Genomic DNA, 21,530 nt, shown 5'->3' with positions numbered 1-21,530 from the left:
ACAAAAGGTTGGGAACCACCGTTCTAGGGGCTGTTCTGAGCATTACAGTCAAGATACTACAATATTCGCAGCTCTCGGAAACTTGCCCCATAATGCTTTGTGGGACATTCTTTTTACAAAATGTTTTTGCCTATAACTCACTGTGTGGTAGTCCTAGGACAAATTGACCACCATCTAAACGTTCAGCAAGGCACGCTCTTTCTGTCTAGGTCATCTCTTGGCCCCCATACTAAGCGGAGGCAGCACAATAATAACCCCTCCCACCATTCTGTGTCTCTTTAAGCTCTCTCATGGCTAGAACCTTTGTTTTACAGCCAGGAGTAGTTTGTGTTTTAAGGGTCTTGTTTGTAATATTATTCAAGTAGGCATGAAAATGTGTAATGCACTATGCCCTCTAGGGTCTAAATATATGGTTACACTGGATTACGTTGTGCCGTTGCTATTCTGTTTTCATGTAGTTATGCTCTCTAGGGGCTGACTATATGGTTACATTACCATGTTTTTTACAAATGCTATTTTTATTGTGATGCCCTTTAGGAGCTGTTCTGAGCATTACAGTCAAGATGGTACTGTATTCGCTGCACTCAGAAACTTGCCAAATAATGCTTTGTGGGGCATTCCTTTGACAAAACATTTTTGCACATATCTCACCGTGCGGAGGTCCTAGGACAATAGGACCACCATCAAAACAGTCAGCATGGCATGCTCTGACTAATCTCTGGGTCCCCACACTAGGCTAGGGGGACCCCAACATATTTAATATAAATAAATATAATAAATGTCAATATTGCTGCAGAGAGAGGAAGAAGGTAAATAGAAGTGCTTTAGTTATATGCTGGTGTAGGAGGCTGGCCTGGTTTGAAATGGGTATCAAAGGAACTTACACCTTATACCAGGTCCAGTTATCCCTTATTAGTGAAATGTAGTCAGTGTCTAGAAGCCAGGCTGTCCAAAGGTAGCTGTAGGCAGAGCAGCCAAGGCTAAACTAGGAGACATGCAAAGCCTTGCAACACCACTGTAGTCACACAGTACTTACACACATGAAAGACAATACTCTGTGTTACCAAAAATAAAGGTACTTTATTTTAGTCACACAATGCCAAAAATACTGTGTAGGCTATACTCTCTTAGGAGGTAAGTAAATCACACAACATATACACCAGTAACCAGAAACAGTAGGAAAACAGTGCAAATAGGGCAAATCACAATAGGTTGCAATGGTGGAATGCTGTTAGAAATGGGGTTTTTGGTTGGCAGTCAGGTTACCCTCTGTCCAAGCAAGAACCCTCACTCTAGTCAGGGTAGTCACACACAATCCAAATTATCCTGTGCCCACCCTCTGGTAGCTTGGCACGAGCAGTCAGGCTTAACTTAGAAGGCAATGTGTAAAGTATGTGTGCAATAAATCATACAATAACACAATATAGCACCACAAAAATACACCACACAGTGTTTAGAAAAATATATAATATTTATCTGGATATTTGCAGGTCAAAACGATTAAAGATGCAATATGAAATTGTAGAGATATCACTGAAAAGTGATATAAAGTGTCTTAAGTCTTTAAAAAGCAAACAAAGTCTCTTTCAAGCACAAAGTACCTGGTTAAAAGTGGAAATTTCCCGCAAATGGCCGTAGAGGAGGAGATACGTGGAAAAATGGTGTGTGCGTCGGTTTCGCCCCTTCACACACGGACTTGCGTCGTTATTTTTCACGCGGGGAAGTCGTGCGTTGTTTTCCAGCACACGGACAGTCCCCTTCTGTGGTTCGCGGGATTACCAGATGTCCGGGGTCTGTGCGTGGAATCCTAGGTTTGTTTTCCGGCTGCGCGTCGTTCCGGTGGGCTGTGCGTGGAATCTTCTCCCTCACGGTAGGAGTCACGTCGATTTCCTTTCTGAAGACGGGCGGCGTTGTCCAAGCGAGCCTGTGCGTCAAAGTTCCGGTCGCACCGCAGGCGTTGCGTCGAGAGGTGTCATTCCGGATCAGCGTGCAGTTAATTTTTCACCGCGGAGCAAGCTGTGCGTTGAATTTTTCGGCGCACAAGGCATCCAAATGAAAAGGAGAAGTCTTTTTGGTCCTGAGACTTCAGGGAACAGGAGGCAAGCTCTATCCAAGCCCTTGGAGAGCACTTCAGCAGCAAGGCAAGAGTTCAGCAAGGCAGCAGGGCAACAGCAAGGCAGCAGTCCTTTGTAGAAAGCAGTCAGGTGAGTCCTTTAGGCAGCCAGGCAGTTCTTCTTGGCAGGATGCAGGTTCTGGTTCAGGTTTCCTCTCCAGCAAGTGTCTGATGAGGTAGGGCAGAGGCCCTGTTTTATACCCAAATGTGCCTTTGAAGTGGGGGAGACTTCAAAGAGTGGCTAAGAAGTGCACCAGGTCCCCTTTCAGTTCAATCCTGTCTACCAGGGTCCCAGTAGGGGGGTGTGGCGGTCCTTTGTGTGAGAGCAGGCCCTCCACCCTCCCAGCCCAGGAAGACCGATTCAAAATGCAGATGTATACAAGTGAGGCTGAGTACCCTGTGTTTGGGGTGTGTCTGAGTGAATGCACAAGGAGCTGTCAACTAAACCCAGCCAGACGTGGACTGTAAGGCACAGAAAGATTTAAGTGCAAAGAAAAGCTCACTTTCTAAAAGTGGCATTTCTAGAATAGTAATATTAAATCCAACTTCACCAGTCAGCAGGATTTTGTATTACCATTCTGGCCATACTAAATATGACCTTCCTACTCCTTTCAGATCAGCAGCTACCACTTCAATACTGTATGAGGGCAGCCCCAATGTTAGCCTATGAAGGGAGCAGGCCTCACAGTAGTATAACAACGAATTTAGGAGTATTACACTACCAGGACATGTAAACTACACAGGTACATGTCCTGCCTTTCACCCACACCGCACCTTGCTCTAGGGGTTACCTAGGGCACACATTAGAGGTTACTTATATGTAGAGAAAGGGGAGGTTTAGGCTTGGCAAGTACTTTTAAATGCCAAGTCGAGGTGACAGTGAAACTGCACACACAGGCTTTGCAATGGCAGGCCTGAGACAAGGTAAAGGGGCTACTTAAGTGGGTGGCACAACCAGTGCTGCAGGCCCACTAGTAGCATTTAATCTACAGGCCCTGGGCACATATAGTGTACATTACTAGGGACTTATAAGTAGATTAAATAGTCCAATCAGGTATGATCCAAGGTTACCATGTTTAAAGGGAGAAAGCATATGCACTTTAGCACTGGTTAGCAGTGGTAAAGTGCGCAGAGTCTAAAAGCCAGCGAAAACAGTGTCCAAAAAGTGGAGGGAGGCAGGCAAAAAGTTAGGGGTGACTACCCTAAGGCTGTCAGGTCTAACAAATGCGAAAGTCGGTTTCCCACCTAGACAAGTGTAGTGTGTAGAGGGGCGCTGGGCTTGTAAGAAAACATCAAAGGTAAGTAAAGTACCCCAATTGAGAGCCCAGGAAAGCAGGAGTAAAAAACAGTAAGTTTCCTAAAACACACTAGAAGTTGTGATAGAAAATAATGGGAGAACCAGAAGAGAGTGCAAGACATCAACAATGGATTCCTGGACCTGAAGACCTGGGGAAGAAGTGGGCCAAGTCCAAGAAGCACTGAAGAGTCCAGGGAGTACAGGAGCCCCTGCTAACCTGGATGAAGGTGCAAAAGTGGAACCACCGGTGAGAAGACAAAGTCAGTATTGCACCAAAGAAGACAGATGCAGGTTCCTGGTTGGTGCAGAAGATGTCCCACGCGGGATAGATGAATGCAGTCTGGTTTGAGTTGTTGGATTCCGCCAACAAGCCTTGGCAAATGCAAAGTTTGCGGTTAGCGGAAAATGGTGCTGCCTGGGACCAGGAGGGACCTGGTGGTCTCTACCCAGGAGGGGGACACCGAGGGGGCTCTCAGCAACTCAGATAGCCCTCAGAAGACCAGGCCGCACACAGGAGTCCAACAGCACAGGGTCAAAGAAGGTGCAAATAGAGGCCCACGTAGCACGACACAAAGGATTCCCATGCTGCTGGAGAACCACTCAGGAAGCTGTGCATCGCAAGATGGAGTGCTGGGGGCCTAAGCTGTGCTGTGCACGAAGAACTTCCTGGAAGGTCGCACACAAGCCTTAGCAAATGCAAGTCATGCAGCGCACGGGGGTACTGTCCAGCGTGGGGAGGCAAGCTCTTACCTCCACCAAAGTTGGACAGCTGGATGGTGGGACTGCCGGAGTCACTTTAGTCCACAACCCGTGTTGCTGGATCAAAGCCTATCATCTGAAAAGGGGACCCAAGCCATCAGTTGTTGCAGCAGAGAGGTGCCTACTGAAGCAGGGAAGTGACTCTGTCACTCCACGGGAGATTCCTTCTGTTCTTCTGGTGCAGGCTGAAAACAGGCAGTCCTCGGAGGAGGCACGACCTGGAAACTGTTGCAGTTGCAGGCAGGAGCTGAATATACAATGTTGCAGAAGTCATCTTAGCTTCTTTGTTGCAGTTTTGTAGAGTTCCTGGAGCAGTCAGTGGTTGTTCCGTCAGTAGAAGTGAAAGTAAAGGATGCAGAGGATTCCTGCTGGAGTCTTGCAATCCGAATCTGAAGAAACACCCAGAGGAGAGACCCTAAATAGCCCTGAGAGGGGGACTGGTCACCTAATCAGTTAAGCACCTATAAGGAGGGGTCTTTGACGTCACCTGCTGGCACTGGCCACTGAGATGTTCCCAAAGTGCCCCACCACCTTGGAATCCAAGATGGTAAAACCCAGGGACACACTGGGGGAGCTCTGGGCACCACCCCTTGGTGGGTGATGGACAGGGGAGTGGTCACTCCTCTTTCCTTTGTCCAGTTTTGCGCCAGAGCAGGGACTGGGGGTCCCAGAACTGGTGTAGACAGGAGTATGCAAGGAGGGCACCATCTGTGCCCTTCAAAACACTTCCAGAGGCTCTTGGGGGATACCCCTCCCATGCCTGTGACACCCATTTCCAAAAGGAGAGGGTATAGAATCCCTCTCCTAAAGGAAATGCATTGTTCTGCCTTTCTAGGATTGAGCTGCTCAAGCCCCAGGAGGGCAGAAGCCTGTCTGTTAGGTGGCAGCAGCTGGGGCTGCCTGGAAAACCTCAGAAAGGCTGGTATGGCAGTACTGGGGGCCCACTGTGGAGCCCCCAGAGTGCACGGGATTGTGCAACCAATACTGGAATCAGTATTGGGGTGCAATTTCCAGTTGTTAGACACCTTACATGGCTATATTCGGAGTTACCATTGTGAAGCTGTACATAGGTATTGACCTATGTGCAATGCATACTTAAAATGCCGTCCCCGCGTTCACGAAGTCCGGGAAAATGGGCCTGGACAACGTGGGGGCACCTCTGCTAGTGCAGGGGTGCCCTCACACACAGGTTCTTTGCACTCAACCTTTAGGGTCTGAAGGCCTAACATATAGGTGACTTATAAGTGACCTGGTGCAGTGAAAATGGCTGTGAAATAGTGCATGCACTATTTCACACAGGCTGCAATGACAGTCCTGTAGGAGCCTTTGCATGGGCTCCTTATGGGTGGCAAAAGTAATGCTACATCCCATAGGGAGCCCTTGGAACTCCAATGCCCTGGGCACCCAGGTACCATATACTAGGGACTTATAATGGGGGCCAGTATGCCAATTTGGAGTGAAATACTGGGTTACCAGTATGTAAAGACAAATTTGGAACCAGAGAGAGCATAAGCACGGGGGTCTGGTTAGCAGGATCCCAGTGACACAGTAAACCATACTGACAAAAACAGTGAAACATACTGAGAAGTAGGCCACACACCATAAGCACTGGGGTCCTGACTAGCAGGATCTCAGTGACACAGTCAAAACACACTGACAAACAGGCCAAAAATGGAGGTAATGATAAAAAGAGGGTACTTTCTCACAGCTTGACCACTGGAATTTTGTGTCAGAGAGGACCAAATTATGCAGCAGGGTTGACAAATTTATGCGGCAAGAAAAGTCCAGTTATGCAATTACAACGCCAATAGCTCTAACTCAAGCAAATGCGAGACCTATTGCATTGCAAATGTTTGTTAATAAAGGCCAACTGTAAGAGGCCACTTTTCTTTGTTTTGCCATGTCAAATACAATTACTGCAGCAGTCTTGAGACTTACTGCATTACTTACACAAACTTCTTTGGCTATTTCTGTAAGATCTTCGAGAATCTGAAGCTGATTAAGTGTTGCTATATCAAGGCCAGTACTCTTCATGACCCTGGAAAGAAAGTAAATCATTTACTAAATTTGTCAAGACATTTACGTTTTACATGACGACCACAGTTCATAACGTTTCACCATTACGTTTCACCTAACCAAAAGAAGTAAAATGTGCTTGAAAAAACACAGTCTAAAAATAAAGAATACTACGGAGGAACTGGCATTGAAATTCCATAAGTTATATACTCCACTTATCAAGGAATAACTTGTGATGACACGGTACTCTTGCATCTGGGAAGTGTATATGTTTACAGTATTGGTACTACCAGATGCAAGACTACATATAAGGAAATTCCATTCCACTTGTAATTTGGGCCATAGCATTTATGTAGGTAGCAGAGATCTTTAATACTTGTTTATACAGTGAAAAATGTAAACTTTTGATCAAGTGATGCTGCAGCCTGCAGCGCAATGCCGGTCGTGCATCCAATGGCATCATCAACCACACTGGTATATTTCATTAACAGATTTTCTGGCATGCAGGTTTGCACAAGTTACAGGTGAGACATCACTCCCTGAGCTCTGTGCCATAATCTGTTTCACTGCCTAGTGGCGCTGTCACAAAAGACTCCCGCAGCACTACAGCATTCAATGGGTGCAAGATTTGGTAATGCGCTACAAAAGAGGATTAGGAATGGCTTGAGTAGCTCTGTCCTGAAAAAAGGGCAATGGCATACGCCTCCCCCTACTCTGTAGCTGCGGCTCCAAGATGAGTGCTGTGTCTAACTAGTGACAGAAAGTTAAGCCGCTGGCAGAACACAGAGCTCTGGAGGGGGATAGAGCAATTATTGTCACAGCACTTTATTGTTTCTATGCTGAACTGGCTGGTGCAGATCCAATTTTCTGAGCTGGGGCACCAAGTACTGCGGCTTCTGAAATCAGGTATGAGTCTGTTAATCTCCTGCTGAATACCAGGACATACAATCCCCTTCTAGCCACAGTTTGTGTGGATGGCTCAAAGACATCAGACCACTTACGACACGATGACTGCATTCAGGGAGCAGAATTAGAAGGGGCACCTTAACACCAAAGTTTCATGAGTGGAGCGGGGCCACCAACATCAGATTGTCTAGTGTCACTAGAAAGTAACAAACTGTAGTTTTTTCTGTGAGAATCTTCACAATAAGCTACACTACGTCAATGAGAATGGCAGCCCTGGGGTGGGGGGGTGCATACAGGATGGTGGAGGTACTTGAATAGTGCATGATTACCGACGCTTTTGCTACTTTGCAGTGATGTGTTATCATTCCAATCATTATGAGGAAAACTGTAAAGTGTGAAGGACAGGAAAGCACCTGGGTGGAAAGGAGCTACATCTGCTGTCAAGGTGATACATTTGCTCATGAGAAGAGGGAATACTGTCTGAATTGAACAGGGGATCATTCTTCTGACTTTGACAAAGTAATCTCGAGTTTAGATAGTTTGTCCGGAGTCTAATAGGCCTTGTGTATTGTGAAAAGTTGTGAAAGGGAGGGAATGATTTTATCTTTTAAGGCATTTTTGCAGACATTATACCGAATTTCGTCTAGGAGAGGACCTCTTCCAATGCTCCTCAACTCAATTTCACATTTATGACGAAGAGGAATGAAAATGTCACTTACCCAGTGTACATCTGTTCGTGGCATCAGTCGCAGTAGATTCGCATGTTCTGCAATAGCTCGCCATCTGGTGTTGGGCCGGAGTGTTACAAGTTGTTTTTCTTCGAAGAAGTCTTTCGAGTCACGGGACCGAGTGACTCCTCCTTTTGTCTCCATTGCGCATGGGCGTCGACTCCATCTTCGATTGTTTTTCCCCGCAGAGGGTGAGGTAGGAGTTGAATTGTAGTAATAGTGCCCATGCAATGGAGTGACTAAGTATGCACTTATTTAAGGTTGAGATGATACATATATAAATAATTGAAGGTAACTTCCAAACTGCTACAGGCTCCCGGGGAGGCGGGTGGGCACATGCGAATCTACTGCGACTGATGCCACGAACAGATGTACACTGGGTAAGTGACATTTTCAGTTCGATGGCATCTGTCGCTGTAGATACGCATGTTCTGCAATAGACTAGTAAGCAGTTATTTCCCCAAAAGCGGTGGATCAGCCTGTAGGAGTGGAAGTAGTCTGAAATAATGTCCTTAATACAGCTTGACCTACTGTGGCTTGTTGTGCGGATAACACGTCTACACAGTAATGCTTGGTGAATGTGTGAGGCGTAGACCATGTGGCTGCCTTACATATTTCTTGCATTGGGATGTTTCCTAGAAAGGCCATGGTAGCACCTTTCTTTCTGGTTGAGTGTGCCCTTGGTGTAATGGGCAGCTGTCGTTTAGCTTTAAGGTAGCAGATTTGGATGCATTTAACTATCCATCTGGCTATACCTTGTTTTGAAATTGGGTTTCCTGCATGAGGTTTTTGAAATGCAATAAAGAGTTGTTTAGTCTTTCTGATGTTCTTTGTTCTGTCAATGTAATACATTAATGCTCTTTTGACATCTAATGTATGTAGTGCCCTTTCAGCTACGGTATCTGGCTGTGGAAAGAACACCGGAAGTTCCACTGTTTGATTTAGATGGAACGGTGAAATAACCTTTGGCAAAAATTTAGGATTGGTCCTTAGGACGACTTTATTTTTGTGTAGTTGTATAAAAGGTTCCTGTATAGTAAACGCCTGAATCTCGCTTACTCTTCTCAGGGAAGTAATGGCGATGAGAAATGCCACCTTCCAGGTTAGGAACTGTATGTCGCAGGAGTGCATGGGTTCAAAAGGTGGACCCATAAGTCTAGTTAGGACAACATTTAGGTTCCATGAAGGAACAGGTAGTGTTCTTGGTGGTATAATTCTCCTAAGGCCCTCCATGAATGCTTTAATGACTGGTATTTTATATAGGGAAGTTGAATAGGTAGTCTGCAGGTATGCAGATATTGCTGCAAGGTGAATCTTAATGGAAGAGAAAGCTAGGTTAGATTTTTGTAAGTGAAGCAAGTAACCCACTACATGTTCTGGAGTTGTGTGTAATGGTTGTATTTGATTAATATGGCAGTAGCAAACAAACCTCTTCCATTTACTTGCATAGCAGTGCCTGGTGGATGGCCTTCTTGCTTGTTTTATGACTTCCATACATTCTTGGGTAAGTTGTAAGTGCCCGAATTCTAGGATTTCAGGAGCCAGATTGCTAGATTCAGCGATGCTGGATCTGGGTGTCTGATCTTTTGGTTGTGCTGTGTCAACAGATCTGGCCTGTTGGGCAATTTGATGCAGGGTACCACTGATAGGTCTAGCAGCGTTGTGTACCAGGGTTGCCTTGCCCAAGTTGGTGCTATCAATATGAGTTTGAGTTTGCTTTGACTGAGTTTGTTTACCAGGTAAGGAAGGAGAGGGAGAGGAGGAAAAGCGTAAGCAAATATCCCTGACCAGTTCATCCATAGGGCATTGCCTTGGGATTGTTTGTGTGGGTATCTGGATGCGAAGTTTTGGCATTTTGCGTTCTCCCTTGTCGCAAACAAGTCTATCTGAGGTGTTCCCCAGAGTTTGAAATAAGTGTTCAGTATTTGGGGGTGAATTTCCCATTCGTGGACCTGTTGGTGATCTCGAGAGAGATTGTCTGCGAGTTGATTTTGTATCCCTGGTATAAACTGTGCAATTAGGCGAATTTGGTTGTGAATTGCCCAATGCCAAATTTTTTGTGCTAACAGGCTTAACTGCGTGGAGTGCGTCCCTCCCTGCTTGTTTAGATAATACATTGTTGTCATGTTGTCTGTTTTGACGAGAATGTATTTGTGAACTATTATTGGTTGGAAAGCTTTTAGTGCTTGAAAAACTGCAAGAAGTTCTAGGTGATTGATATGCAGTTTTGTTTGATGTACGTTCCATTGTCCTTGTATGCTGTGTTGATCGAGGTGTGCTCCCCACCCTGTCATGGAAGCATCTGTTGTTATTACGTATTGTGGCACTGGGTCTTGGAAAGGCCGCCCCTTGTTTAAATTTATGTTGTTCCACCACAGAAGCGAGAGGTAAGTTTGGCGGTCTATTAACACCAGATCTAGAAGGTGACCCTGTGCTTGAGACCACTGTGATGCTAGGCATTGTTGTAAGGGCCTCATGTGCAGTCTTGCGTTTGGGACAATGGCTATGCATGATGACATCATGCCTAGGAGTTGTAATACCATCTTTGCTTGTATCTTTTGTGTTGGATACATGCGTTGTATGATGGTGTTGAAATTTTGAATTCTTTGTGGACTTGGAGTGGCTACTCCTTTTGATGTGTCTATTATGGCTCCCAGGTATTGTTGTACCTTGCGTGGCAGAATTTTGGATTTTGTGAAATTGACGGTGAACCCTAGTTTGAAGAGGGTTTGTATGATATGATTCGTGTGATTTGAGCACTCTATTAACGAATGGGCCTTGATTAGCCAGTCGTCTAGATATGGGAACACATGTATTTGCTGTCTTCTGATGTGTGCAGCGACTACCGCTAGACATTTGGTAAAGACTCTTGGTGCGGTTGTTAATCCGAAAGGCAGTACCTTGAATTGGTAATGTATTCCTTTGAATACAAACCTTAGGTATTTCCTGTGCGATGGGTGTATTGGTATATGGAAATAAGCATCCTTGAGGTCTAAAGTTGCCATGTAGTCGTGCAGCTTTAGCAATGGCAATACTTCTTGTAGTGTGACCATGTGGAAGTGGTCTGATTTGATGAAAGTGTTGACTACTCTGAGGTCTAGGATTGGTCTCAGTGTTTTGTCCTTCTTTGGTATCAGAAAGTACAGTGAGTAAACTCCTGTGTTTATTTGTGTGTTTGGCACTAATTCGATTGCATTCTTTTGCAATAGTGCCTGCACTTCTATCTCTAGGAGATTGGAATGGTGTGTTGTTAAATTTTGTGCTTTTGGTGGTATGTTTGGAGGGAACTGTAGAAATTCTATGCAGTAACCATGTTGGATAATTGCTAGAACCCAAGTGTCTGTAGTGATTTTCTCCCATGCTCTGTAATAATGACCTATTCGTCCCCCCACTGGTGTTGTGTGGAGGGGGTGAGTGACATGTGAGTCACTGTTTAGTAGTAGGGGTTTTGGGGCTTTGGAATCTTCCTCTATTTCTAGGGAATTGCCCTCCTCTATATTGTCCCCGAAAACCTCCTCTATACTGTCCTTGGTAACTGGACGGTGTGGCTTGTGAGGTGCTGGCTTGTGTGCTTTGACCCCGAAACCCCCCTCGAAAGGGCGTTTTACGGAATGAGCTGTAATTCCCTCTGCTCTGCGGGGAGTAGAGTGCGCCCATGGCTTTGGCAGTGTCCGTATCTTTTTTGAGTTTCTCAATTGCTGTGTCCACTTCTGGACCGAACAGTTCTTTTTCATTAAAAGGCATATTGAGAACTGCTTGTTGAATCTCTGGTTTAAATCCAGACGTTCGGAGCCATGCATGCCTTCTGATAGTTATAGATGTATTAATTGTCCGTGCAGCTGTATCTGCAGCGTCCATGGAGGAGCGGATCTGGTTGTTGGAGATGGCCTGTCCCTCCTCAACCAATTGTTTTGCCCTATTTTGGAAGTCTTTGGGCAGATGTTCAATGAGATGTTGCATCTCGTCCCAGTGGGCTCTGTCATAGCGCGCAAGTAGTGCCTGGGAGTTCGCGATGCGCCACTGGTTTGCAGCTTGTGCTGCGACTCTCTTACCAGCTGCATCAAACTTGCGGCTTTCTTTATCTGGGGGTGGTGCATCTCCAGATGTGTGAGAGTTGGCCCTTTTTCTAGCTGCTCCTACAACAACAGAGTCTGGTGGCAGCTGTGTTGTGATGAAAGCCGGGTCCGTAGGAGGCGGCTTATACTTTTTTTCCACCCTTGGTGTGATTGCCCTACTTTTGACCGGGTCCTTAAATATGTCTTTTGCGTGCCGGAGCATACCAGGGAGCATAGGCAGGCTTTGGTAGGAGCTGTGGGTGGAGGAGAGTGTGTTGAACAAGAAATCATCCTCGACCTGTTCTGAGTGGAGGCTTACGTTGTGAAATTGTGCTGCTCTAGCCACCACCTGAGAGTACGCGGTGCTGTCTTCTGGTGGAGATGGTTTTGTAGGGTATGCCTCTGGGCTGTTATCTGACACTGGGGCGTCGTATAGGTCCCATGCGTCCTGGTCTTGGTCACCCTGGCTCATGGTGGTGTGAGCTGGGGAGTGTGATGGCGTTTGTGCTGGTGAAACGTTAATCACGGGCGGAGGAGAGGGTGGTGGTGTAACTCTTTTCACCACTTTTGGTTGTGGTGCTTGTTCCGTCTGGAACTCCAACCTTCTCTTTCTCCTAATGGGGGGAAGGGTGCTTATTTTCCCTGTCCCCTGCTGAATGAAGATACGCTTTTGCGTATGGTCCGCATCAGTTGCTTGTAGCTCTTCCTCAAACCTATGCTTCTGCATTTGGGAGGTTAGCGAGTGCTCTTCTGTATAAGAGCCTGAAGCTGGGTCGCTTGCAGTTTGTTTCGGCATCGAAACTTTGTCTGCGTGTTTTTTCGGCTCCGAGGTGACTTTTTTCCTTTTCGGGGCCGAAACCTCTCGGCGTCGATCTGTTTCGGTGCCGCTGTCTCGGCGTCGAGCCGTGTCCACACCGGCATCTCGGTGTCGAGGCTTGTCTCCAGCACTTTCTCGGTCCCGAGAAGGCTGCGTGCCGGTGTCTCGACCGGAGTCGGACGATCTCGGCACCGTTTGGGCCTTTTTCGGTGCCGACGGTCGGTCACCGATTTTATGGGTTGAGCCATGGCCTGGTGGCAGTGGCGTCCCCTGGGCCTTGTAAATGTTTCTTTGTGTGGTTTTCGACGTCTTACTCACGGTTTGTGTATCGTCGAATCCTTCGGAGTCTGAGTCTTGGATCGAGAAGGTACCTTCCTCTTCCTGTTCCTCGAACTCCCGTCGGGCTGTCGGTGCGGACGCCATTTGAAGTCTTCTGGCTCGACGGTCTCGGAGTGTTTTTCGGGACCGGAACGCACGACAGGCCTCGCAGGTGTCTTCGCTGTGCTCAGGTGACAGGCACAGGTTGCAGACCAAGTGTTGGTCTGTGTAGGGGTATTTATTGTGGCATTTGGGGCAGAAACGGAAAGGGGTCCGTTCCATCGGCGTTCCTCAGCACGCGGTCGGGCCGACCAGGCCCCGACGGAGGATCGAAAAACTACCCCGAAGGGCACCGGAGCTCTTCGATCTTCGATGCGGTGTTGAATGTAAGTACGCCGATCCCGAACGCAACAATACCGACGAAAATCTTCCGAAATTAACTATTTTTTTCTGTTCCGAAACTCGGAGCGACAGGAACACGTCCGAACCCGATGGCGGAAAAAAAACAATCGAAGATGGAGTCGACGCCCATGCGCAATGGAGACAAAAGGAGGAGTCACTCGGTCCCGTGACTCGAAAGACTTCTTCGAAGAAAAACAACTTGTAACACTCCGGCCCAACACCAGATGGCGAGCTATTGCAGAACATGCGTATCTACAGCGACAGATGCCATCGAACTGGAAGTTTTACTTTTGCATGCGTTGATTATTTTATATGTTTTACAGGCTGGGTCGCCTGGTAAGTGCAACTTCTTGATTAGGCTCAATAGATCTGGGTCTTTAGGAGATCCAAGTTTAGACATTTTGGATTTTATTTTTATAAACCTATTGAACTTCGATTACAAAAGGAGAGGGAAATTTGGAGCTCTGGGAATGAGAAGTTGCAAGGAGGAGTACAAGTTTCTGATTACATACATTCCTTAGTATTAGATTTGGCTATTTGATCAGACACCTTTCTATCCACGAGCATAATGGTTCTGGTGGTATCAAGAATTATTTGTGGAATCTTGAAATTACTTCTAGTTGAAGTTGAGATCATGCGGTAGGAGGAGCACACTGGTTGGTACTCGGTGTTTTCAAGGACCTAGAGGTGGCCTAGCTTGAAAGGAAGGTGGTTTAATAATAGTACCAGCTAAGGACAGACACACTGCTTGTTTTAAGTCTGAGACAAGTTCTTGTATGCTATTATGGGTCTTTTTTTGCTCTACAGAAGTAAAGAAGCAGTTAGAGAGCCAAGTGTGTATCATACAGGATGTGAAGTTGGTTAGTTGTATAATCATCACTTGTAGAGCTTAGATCCTTCACCCCGACCACGATATATATTTAGGACACCAAAAGTCTAGAAGGTTTTGACTTTGGCTAGTGTTTTTTTTTCTTTTTGCTATATCTTACTGATCCATCAGATCATTTGAAAACCGTATACCCAGAATTTTTACATTTTTTGTTTGCCAATGTAGGCCTGTGTCCCTAAAAAATTTAGGGAGCCACCATAGGTTTAGAGGAATTACCTCAGATTTGTCTTTATTCAGACAGAAGCTGGAGAGGTTGGAGAATTTATGAATGCTGTTCAGTAATGCTGGCATTGCCATCTCTGCTTCCTCTTTAAATTATCACAATGTTATCAGCATATGCATCTGTTTTAAGCATTCCAAATTGGAATACAAAGCCTCTAATGTCTTCACAGTTTATTAGTTGCACAAGAGTGTCTAGGATGGGGAGGAATACGAGGGGAGAAAGTGAGAATCCTGGACACGTGTTCTGCCTAGGATCTGACATCATTCTATGGATTCCAATTCTGCTGTCAGATTTGCGATAAAGGCCATAGTCATTTTAATACAGTAGGTCCCTGGATCGTATTGATGAAGCCTGGCCAAAAGAAAACCCAGGTGACTTTAACAAAGGATTCTCTGCTTCTAAGGCAATGGCTACTGAAGGAATGTTGGAAAGGTGCTTCTTCTCAAAGATGTGACAGAAGGTGCTGATATTGACAGAGGAGGGTCTGTCCTTGATAAACCATGATTGAGACACATGGATTAGTTTTGTGAATATACCTTCTACTTGTTCTGCTAGTGTTTTTGCATATACTTTTGATTCCAAATTTAGTAAGGATATGGGCCTGGATTTTTTTGGGGCTAAATGGTCTTTGTCCCCTTTTAGAACGATGACAACTGTCACCTCAGCAGCTGTGCTGACAAGTGAAAAATGTTTGAAAGTAGCTAAAAGTGGCGTAATGACTGTAGCAGAGAATATCTTATAGAAACTAATCAGGAAACTATTGGGGCCTGGGGCCTTTCCGCTTGGAAAAGACATGATGGCTTCTAAGATTTCTATTCTTTCAAGGGGTTTATTTTGAGCAAGTCTTTGTGAGACTAAGGTTTAAATTAACTTAATATTTTTCAGGAATTCTAAACACTTCCCCCTTGAAACGTCATTAATGGGTATGTATAGGTGTAGAAATGTCTGAATACTGTTATTATTTTACTATCCTTAGTTTTGATGGAGCTGGAAGAGTGTCCTATGCTTGTGATTACTGATTTGTCCTTTTTGAATTGTAGGTAGGCGGAAAAGGTTTTCCCTGCTTTGTTGAGGTAGAGTTGTTTTTTCGATTTTTGCGCTTGGACCCATAAGTGAACTTGCTTAATTGCTATTTTTTTAAACTCCTATTTAAGATGCTTGAGTAGGCTGACTCATTAGAGTTTGATTTCTTTGTTTCTCCTACACATGCAACTTATCATCTGGCTCCTGGTGTGGCATTTTAGAGTATACCTGTGAAGAAAACAAAGACCATGTTTTCTTGAATGAAAGTCTTATGTCATTTCTTCAATGAGTTCATTATTGTCAGTTTCACTCCTTTAGTATTTTAGAATTCATATGCCAGGACTTGCTTTTAGTAGTTGTGAGTCAATTTTGTAAAGTTAGAGTGATGCATGCATGATCTGAGATAACCACTGGTTCTGTAAACGCCTCTGCAGGCCGATTGCAACAGGCTGAAGTCCACGAAGAAGTAGTAAATTATGCCCCCTACCCATCCTGCTCATATTTAGAGCTTCACTATAAGCAATTTTTGTTTCTTGCTAAAATACTGCAATATTCTGCTATTTTTTCCTATTGACTCAGTAGTTAAGGCCTTTGGTGTTCATTGAGATAATGCTTAAAATGTTGCGCTTCAGAACATAATGCATTAAAACAGGTGATCCTATGTCACGAGCAAAGGCGAGGATTACATTTTCTTTCTTCAGTTTATTAGTGATTTTACATAACAGCAGCTATTAGACAGCATACACAAAAGCTAACTTTCTCAGAAACACCTGGGAAACCAGACATACAGTACATCTTCCAATCAGAATCACTGAGTCTATATAAAGTCCTAAGCTGCTTTCCATGCTCCCTCTTTCTTCACTGCTCCTGCAGTCACAGTTAAGTGCCTCTTGTTCCCTTTTCAATTTCATTACTGTTTGACTGTCTTTCTGGTAATTTCAGGCTTTGGTCATTCAGTGCTGCATTTAGGCCGAGGGGACCAAAGAACGCACTCTGTGCACCTTATGTGGCCTGCATTGGACTGTTTTAGGGCTGTGGGAGCGCACGTCTGGTGGGTTCCTCTGCTCGCCAGGTGGCGCTGTCAGCTATGCAGCCCACAGGCCTCTGCTGCTCCGCACGCACCTTTCAGTCAGCCAAGCGAGAATGAAGACGTGAGCTGCCCGGTCACAATGACCCTTGCCCCGCACTGCCTGGAGACCGACACCCCTCAGCAAGGGGTCTCTACTGATTTTACCCTCATTCTGTGATGTCCCTCAGGGTCCTTATTTGCTGTTAGGTGACGCCTTGTGTGTATGTATTAATTTGCAAGCCATGCAGGCTTATGCGGCGACACTGTCCCAGGCAATCAACTCTTGTGAAGTTGTGGGTGTTGTGTCCCAGGTGTTTCTAGGAAAGGTCGTTTTTGTATGCTTTCAATGGGTACTGTGTGAAATGTGTAATAAAGTGAAGGAAGAAAGCGAAATCCTCGCCTCCGTGTGCTTAATAGAATTGAATCTTGCCATTACCAAAGCTAGATAATTCTGTATTCTCTGCCCACTCTCATAGGCATTCCACTCGGAGTACCTCAAGGGTGTATCCATACCCCCTATTATTCAACTTGCAGGCTGTCAGTTGGGCAAGATATTCTCCATGGTAGGTATAGACTTCCACCAGTATGCATACAACATGCAGCAGATTGATAAGAGATGACTTTGATACTCTAGTCTAGACCAATGCCTGTCCACAATAAGCTTATGCTTGAGCCAGATTAAACAAAGTTAACCCACAAAAAAATGAAATCCTATTGCTTAAGCACTTCTCTAAAGCTACAAAGGCGATTGTTTATTTGCATCCCAATAGTAAATGAAAATGCAATGGAGATTCTTTGGGTGGAGGGTGAAAGTGTGTCATATCTCACAGATAATGAGTAGAAACAACAGCATGTTTTATTACAGACTAACTTAATGAGAATGTTTGTCATCTTCACTTTCATTTATAAAACAAACTGTCCATTATGCAAATAAGCTTGACACAGAGTAGCTATCAAACAATACTACACTGCATATGTGAAAAAGTAAACAAAGCCATTTACCTCTTATTTCCTATTCGTAAATGTTCTTCTTCATACAGAACTGGCCAGAAGGCGTAAACCTTGATTGCATCACAGTTGTCTCTCAATTCTTGTTTTGGCCTACTGCACCAGTGCTTAACAGCATCAACTGTTTTCAACCAAAAATAAATCAACTGTTACTCAAAAATATTAGAGAACAGAACTCGCATATACAAATACATTCAATCAAGACATGTTGGTACTCTGTGCCCTTTTCAGAAGTTGTGTTTTGTCATATATTTGGCCAAACATTTGTAAAACCCTCCAGAAAAGGTTTTATTGCAGTTGTAAAGTCACACGCTGGCACAGCCTATAGGTCTGAATCAACATTCTATAGTCCATCTTCATTGTGAATTAAATACTTCTACTTAGGATCACTTGTACCAGTTGAATTTGGAAAATTTACTTAAAAAGTAAGTAAAATATAGTTGATATAAATTAGGAACTAGAGCTGATAAAAACCTCTTCTCATTTTTTGCAGTGTAACTTGTTTTACTGCACATTGTTGAAATATCAACAATGAGGTGAATTCCTCAAAGAGGAGCAGTAATTGGTGGAGTGTTAATTCTGGATGGTGGTATTTCGGTATCAGCATTTAACTGTATCTAGCACTGACTAATTCTAGGTTATTTTGTCCCATTTTAATGAAAAACGTCCATCTTCAACAGACGGATGTTTTGGGATCGGTAGAAAGAGCAGCTGTGTTGTGCTTTGTGGCAGAGGGACCTCTTACAACTGTGAGTGTTGTTCTCAACATTACAGAATTTGTTAAGTGAAACTCAGTAAACTCTGGTAAAATAGCTGAGGCTTGTCTGTAGTAACTCGTGCCATGTTTTCTGCTCATGCTAATTCACTAGATGAGCCAAGGCAAGACAAGATGCATTTTGGCAACTGAGGAGTGAAATTTGCAAGTCAGCTTACTCAGCCAAAACCATTAACGCTGTTGTTACCAGCATTATCTACCTGTAGGAAAGTGCCCCTTTTTGACATAGTCACCACCAATCTTAGCAGGTTATTCAATGCAATTTTTACTGGAAGTGCACAGGATTCCTGCTAACCAGGTCCCAAATGCCAGATCTCTAACTAAAACTGTACAACTGTTCCCCAATTGACAATACCTTTGGCCCCCGGTAAGTCCCTAGTAAATGGTACCTCTGGTAACAAGGGCATGGGTACCGAAAATGGTCTTGGTGCAGGTAAAAGTAATAACATGACACACAGCCTGTGTGTCCTGTCTTCTAACACTATGTGCAATATATATAAGTCACCTCTTCAACAGGCTTTACAGCCCTAAGGCAGGGTGCATTATATAACATGTGCGGGCATATCTGCAAGAGCAGAAATGCCCCTGCTAGGTCTTTATAATTTCTTAGACATAGTGAGTGAACAGGGAAGCCATTTTAAGTACATGTGCTGGACGCTGGTCACTATGGGTTCCCAAGCTACATGATGCCTTCACTGAAAATAGGGATGTTTGGTATCAAACATCTCACATTAAGAAACCCTCAGTGAATACAGTGATGGATTTATTAATACCTGCACCCATAGGGCACCTCTGAGGTGCCCCCTGAACACCTACCAAATACCCGTGTGAGGACTGACTAGTTTTACCCAGCCTGCCACCATCAGACAAGATTCTGGCCCCCTAGGGTGAGAGCTTTTGCTCTTGGGCTGTCAGAGACAAAGCCTGTACTGGGCAAGTTGTGTGCAAACCCCAACCAACAGGATGACCTGTGAATCTGCATTCCAGGGCAGGGGCTTCAAAGAAGCCTACAGCCCTTGGTATGCAGATCTGGCTCCACTCAAAGAAGAGATGCCAAACCCCCCGCCCCAGGGCCCATTTGGCACCAAGACAGTCAGGAAATTTAGTTTTCAAAGAGGTGTGTCCACCCATCAGGTCAGCCCCAACCCTAAGGTACCCTGCCTGATGTGGACACAACATTTAGAAATTTGCCATCTTAGTGTTGGCAGATTTAAGGAACTGTGGGACAGGGTTATGTCCACTTTCGCAGGAAGAGGTCATATAGGGGGTGTAGTGACCCCCTAGCATCAGTGGCCAATTGGCTACTACCCTACACTCCCCGAAACGCCCCTACATTCAGTATGTAGGGGAGCTTCCCTCTGTCACCAGGAAATCAGATTCCTGTTGATCTGAAGAAGAAAGCCACCCCAGATGCAAAAGTCGTGAACTGAAGATCCGCAACAGATTCGCCAGCCTGTCTGTGGACTTCAACAATTGTGAGAAAGACGCCCCAGTCTCCAGCTGCTGAAACTTCCAAAAGCCAGGGAAGATGGCCAGTCTTAACCCCAGCACAAGGATCTCCCATGGAGTAGCAGAGCTGCTTCCCTGCATCCTTTAAGACATCTAAGAATCGCTGAAGAGGACTCTGGACCGCCAAAACCAACGGCGGACCGCACCACTGCATCCCAGCCTCCAACCTTGTGTTGAAGTGGGCCAATGGTGTCAACATGGTCCCCAGCCTCCGCTGGGACAAAGTCCATTGTGGGTTTCCCCACTGCGATCTCCAATTGGACTCCTGCAGGCTCTTTGTGCAGGCCCTCCTCAACCGCAACCGTCTCCAGTGATGGCAACCCAGACGATCCACTGCACCCAGACGCCCCAGACAGAGGAGAAGAGGACCACTGGTGTAGCCTCGTGAGACTTGAGTTCACCTGGTGGTTCACCCGGGCTGGTGCCCCAACCCATGCCTGCAGGCTAATTCTGCAGGCCCCCATTCACTGTGACTGCCACCAGTCACGAACACCCAATGATCTAAGAACCCTCTGCACCCAGATGCCCCGGACTGAGGAGAGGAGGACCACTGGTGTGCCTATTTCCCCAAGCATCGCAAGACCTTAGCCTACTATTTGGCTCACTCAAACTGGACACCCAGTCTTACCCTGCAGCCTGTTTTCAACTGTACTGATCCCCGTTGGCTAACATTGGGCACCCAACACCATACTACATGTCTGCACCTGGCCTCTCCAGTGCCACCTGTTATGACCTGTTGTTGTGGTCCTGACACTTGCCCAATACTTCCCTTAAGTCCAGGAGATTGGGCCTGTAAGTCGCTGTACTATACCTGAATGCAGTACTTGTTTTTCTCTCTACAGAGTAACATTGCAGCTTTCCAGAAATTGCACCAAGTGTTGACTTTTCAAAACTGTAAAGATTTTTCGTAAAAAATATACTTACCTGAAAGTATTGATTCTGGTGCCAAAACATATATAAAGATACTTGTTATTCTTGTAAATCGGTGTGGATCTCCTTGAGTCTTGTGTCTCATTTCTTGATTGTGTGTACATTTGTAGATGTCTAACACTCCTCTCTGAGAAGCCTGAGGATGCTTGACCACACCACCCCCTAAAAGAGCACCTTGGGATTGCTAGAGCAAGCACCTGTCCACTAGTAAGCGAACCCCTGTACTCTTTGCATGATATATCCGATTTTGATATATAGAGGGCCAGCTTCCTACATTACCTGCTTGCGTTCTTGAGAATTTAGCTATGTTATCAATAGTAAATCAATATTAAATTTTGTACTCTAATACCAGTAAAACCAGCTTGAAGAGCCATGTGCTCTTGCGCACCGCATGGTTCAGTTTGCACTGATTATTGAGCGCTGCTTGCACTACTGGCGCTAACCTGCAGCTCAAACACTGCATCAGGCATAAATTCGCCTGTTGGCTGAACTTCGATGAATCACATGGAGTTTTTGTGTAACTATGCTGAATTGCGCAGAGCGAGACTTCTCAAGTTGTGCATACCCCTATATAAGACCTGACTTCTAAAAGAGCCGCTGCAGAAGGGGGCAGGAGGGTGCTGTATCATTTGCAGACCTGTTGTATGCAACAGGGAATTTAAATTGAATTTGCTCTGTGCAATACTTTGGATA

At 45.3% G+C, this 21,530-nt stretch overlaps 1 protein-coding gene across 4 annotated transcripts in view; it reads right to left on the bottom strand.

The window, feature by feature from the left end:
• Positions 1-21,530, bottom strand: part of LOC138248711 (E3 ubiquitin-protein ligase TTC3-like) — a 1,399,506-nt gene that overhangs the window by 1,281,249 nt on the left and 96,727 nt on the right. For all 4 annotated transcript variants that reach the window (XM_069202543.1, XM_069202544.1, XM_069202547.1 and 1 more), the window contains exons 4-5: positions 17,618-17,744; positions 6,120-6,207 (exon numbers count right to left, since the gene is read on the bottom strand). In XM_069202543.1, the coding sequence (XP_069058644.1) occupies positions 6,120-6,207; positions 17,618-17,744 (215 nt within the window). The remainder of the gene's footprint in view (positions 1-6,119; positions 6,208-17,617; positions 17,745-21,530) is intronic.

This window comes from Pleurodeles waltl, chromosome 8 (genome assembly GCF_031143425.1).
Source record: "Pleurodeles waltl isolate 20211129_DDA chromosome 8, aPleWal1.hap1.20221129, whole genome shotgun sequence".
In the NCBI taxonomy this organism is placed as follows: domain Eukaryota; kingdom Metazoa; phylum Chordata; class Amphibia; order Caudata; family Salamandridae; genus Pleurodeles; species Pleurodeles waltl.
Note: the sequence above shows the minus strand (reverse complement) of the source record. Positions and strands in the feature narration are given on the sequence as shown.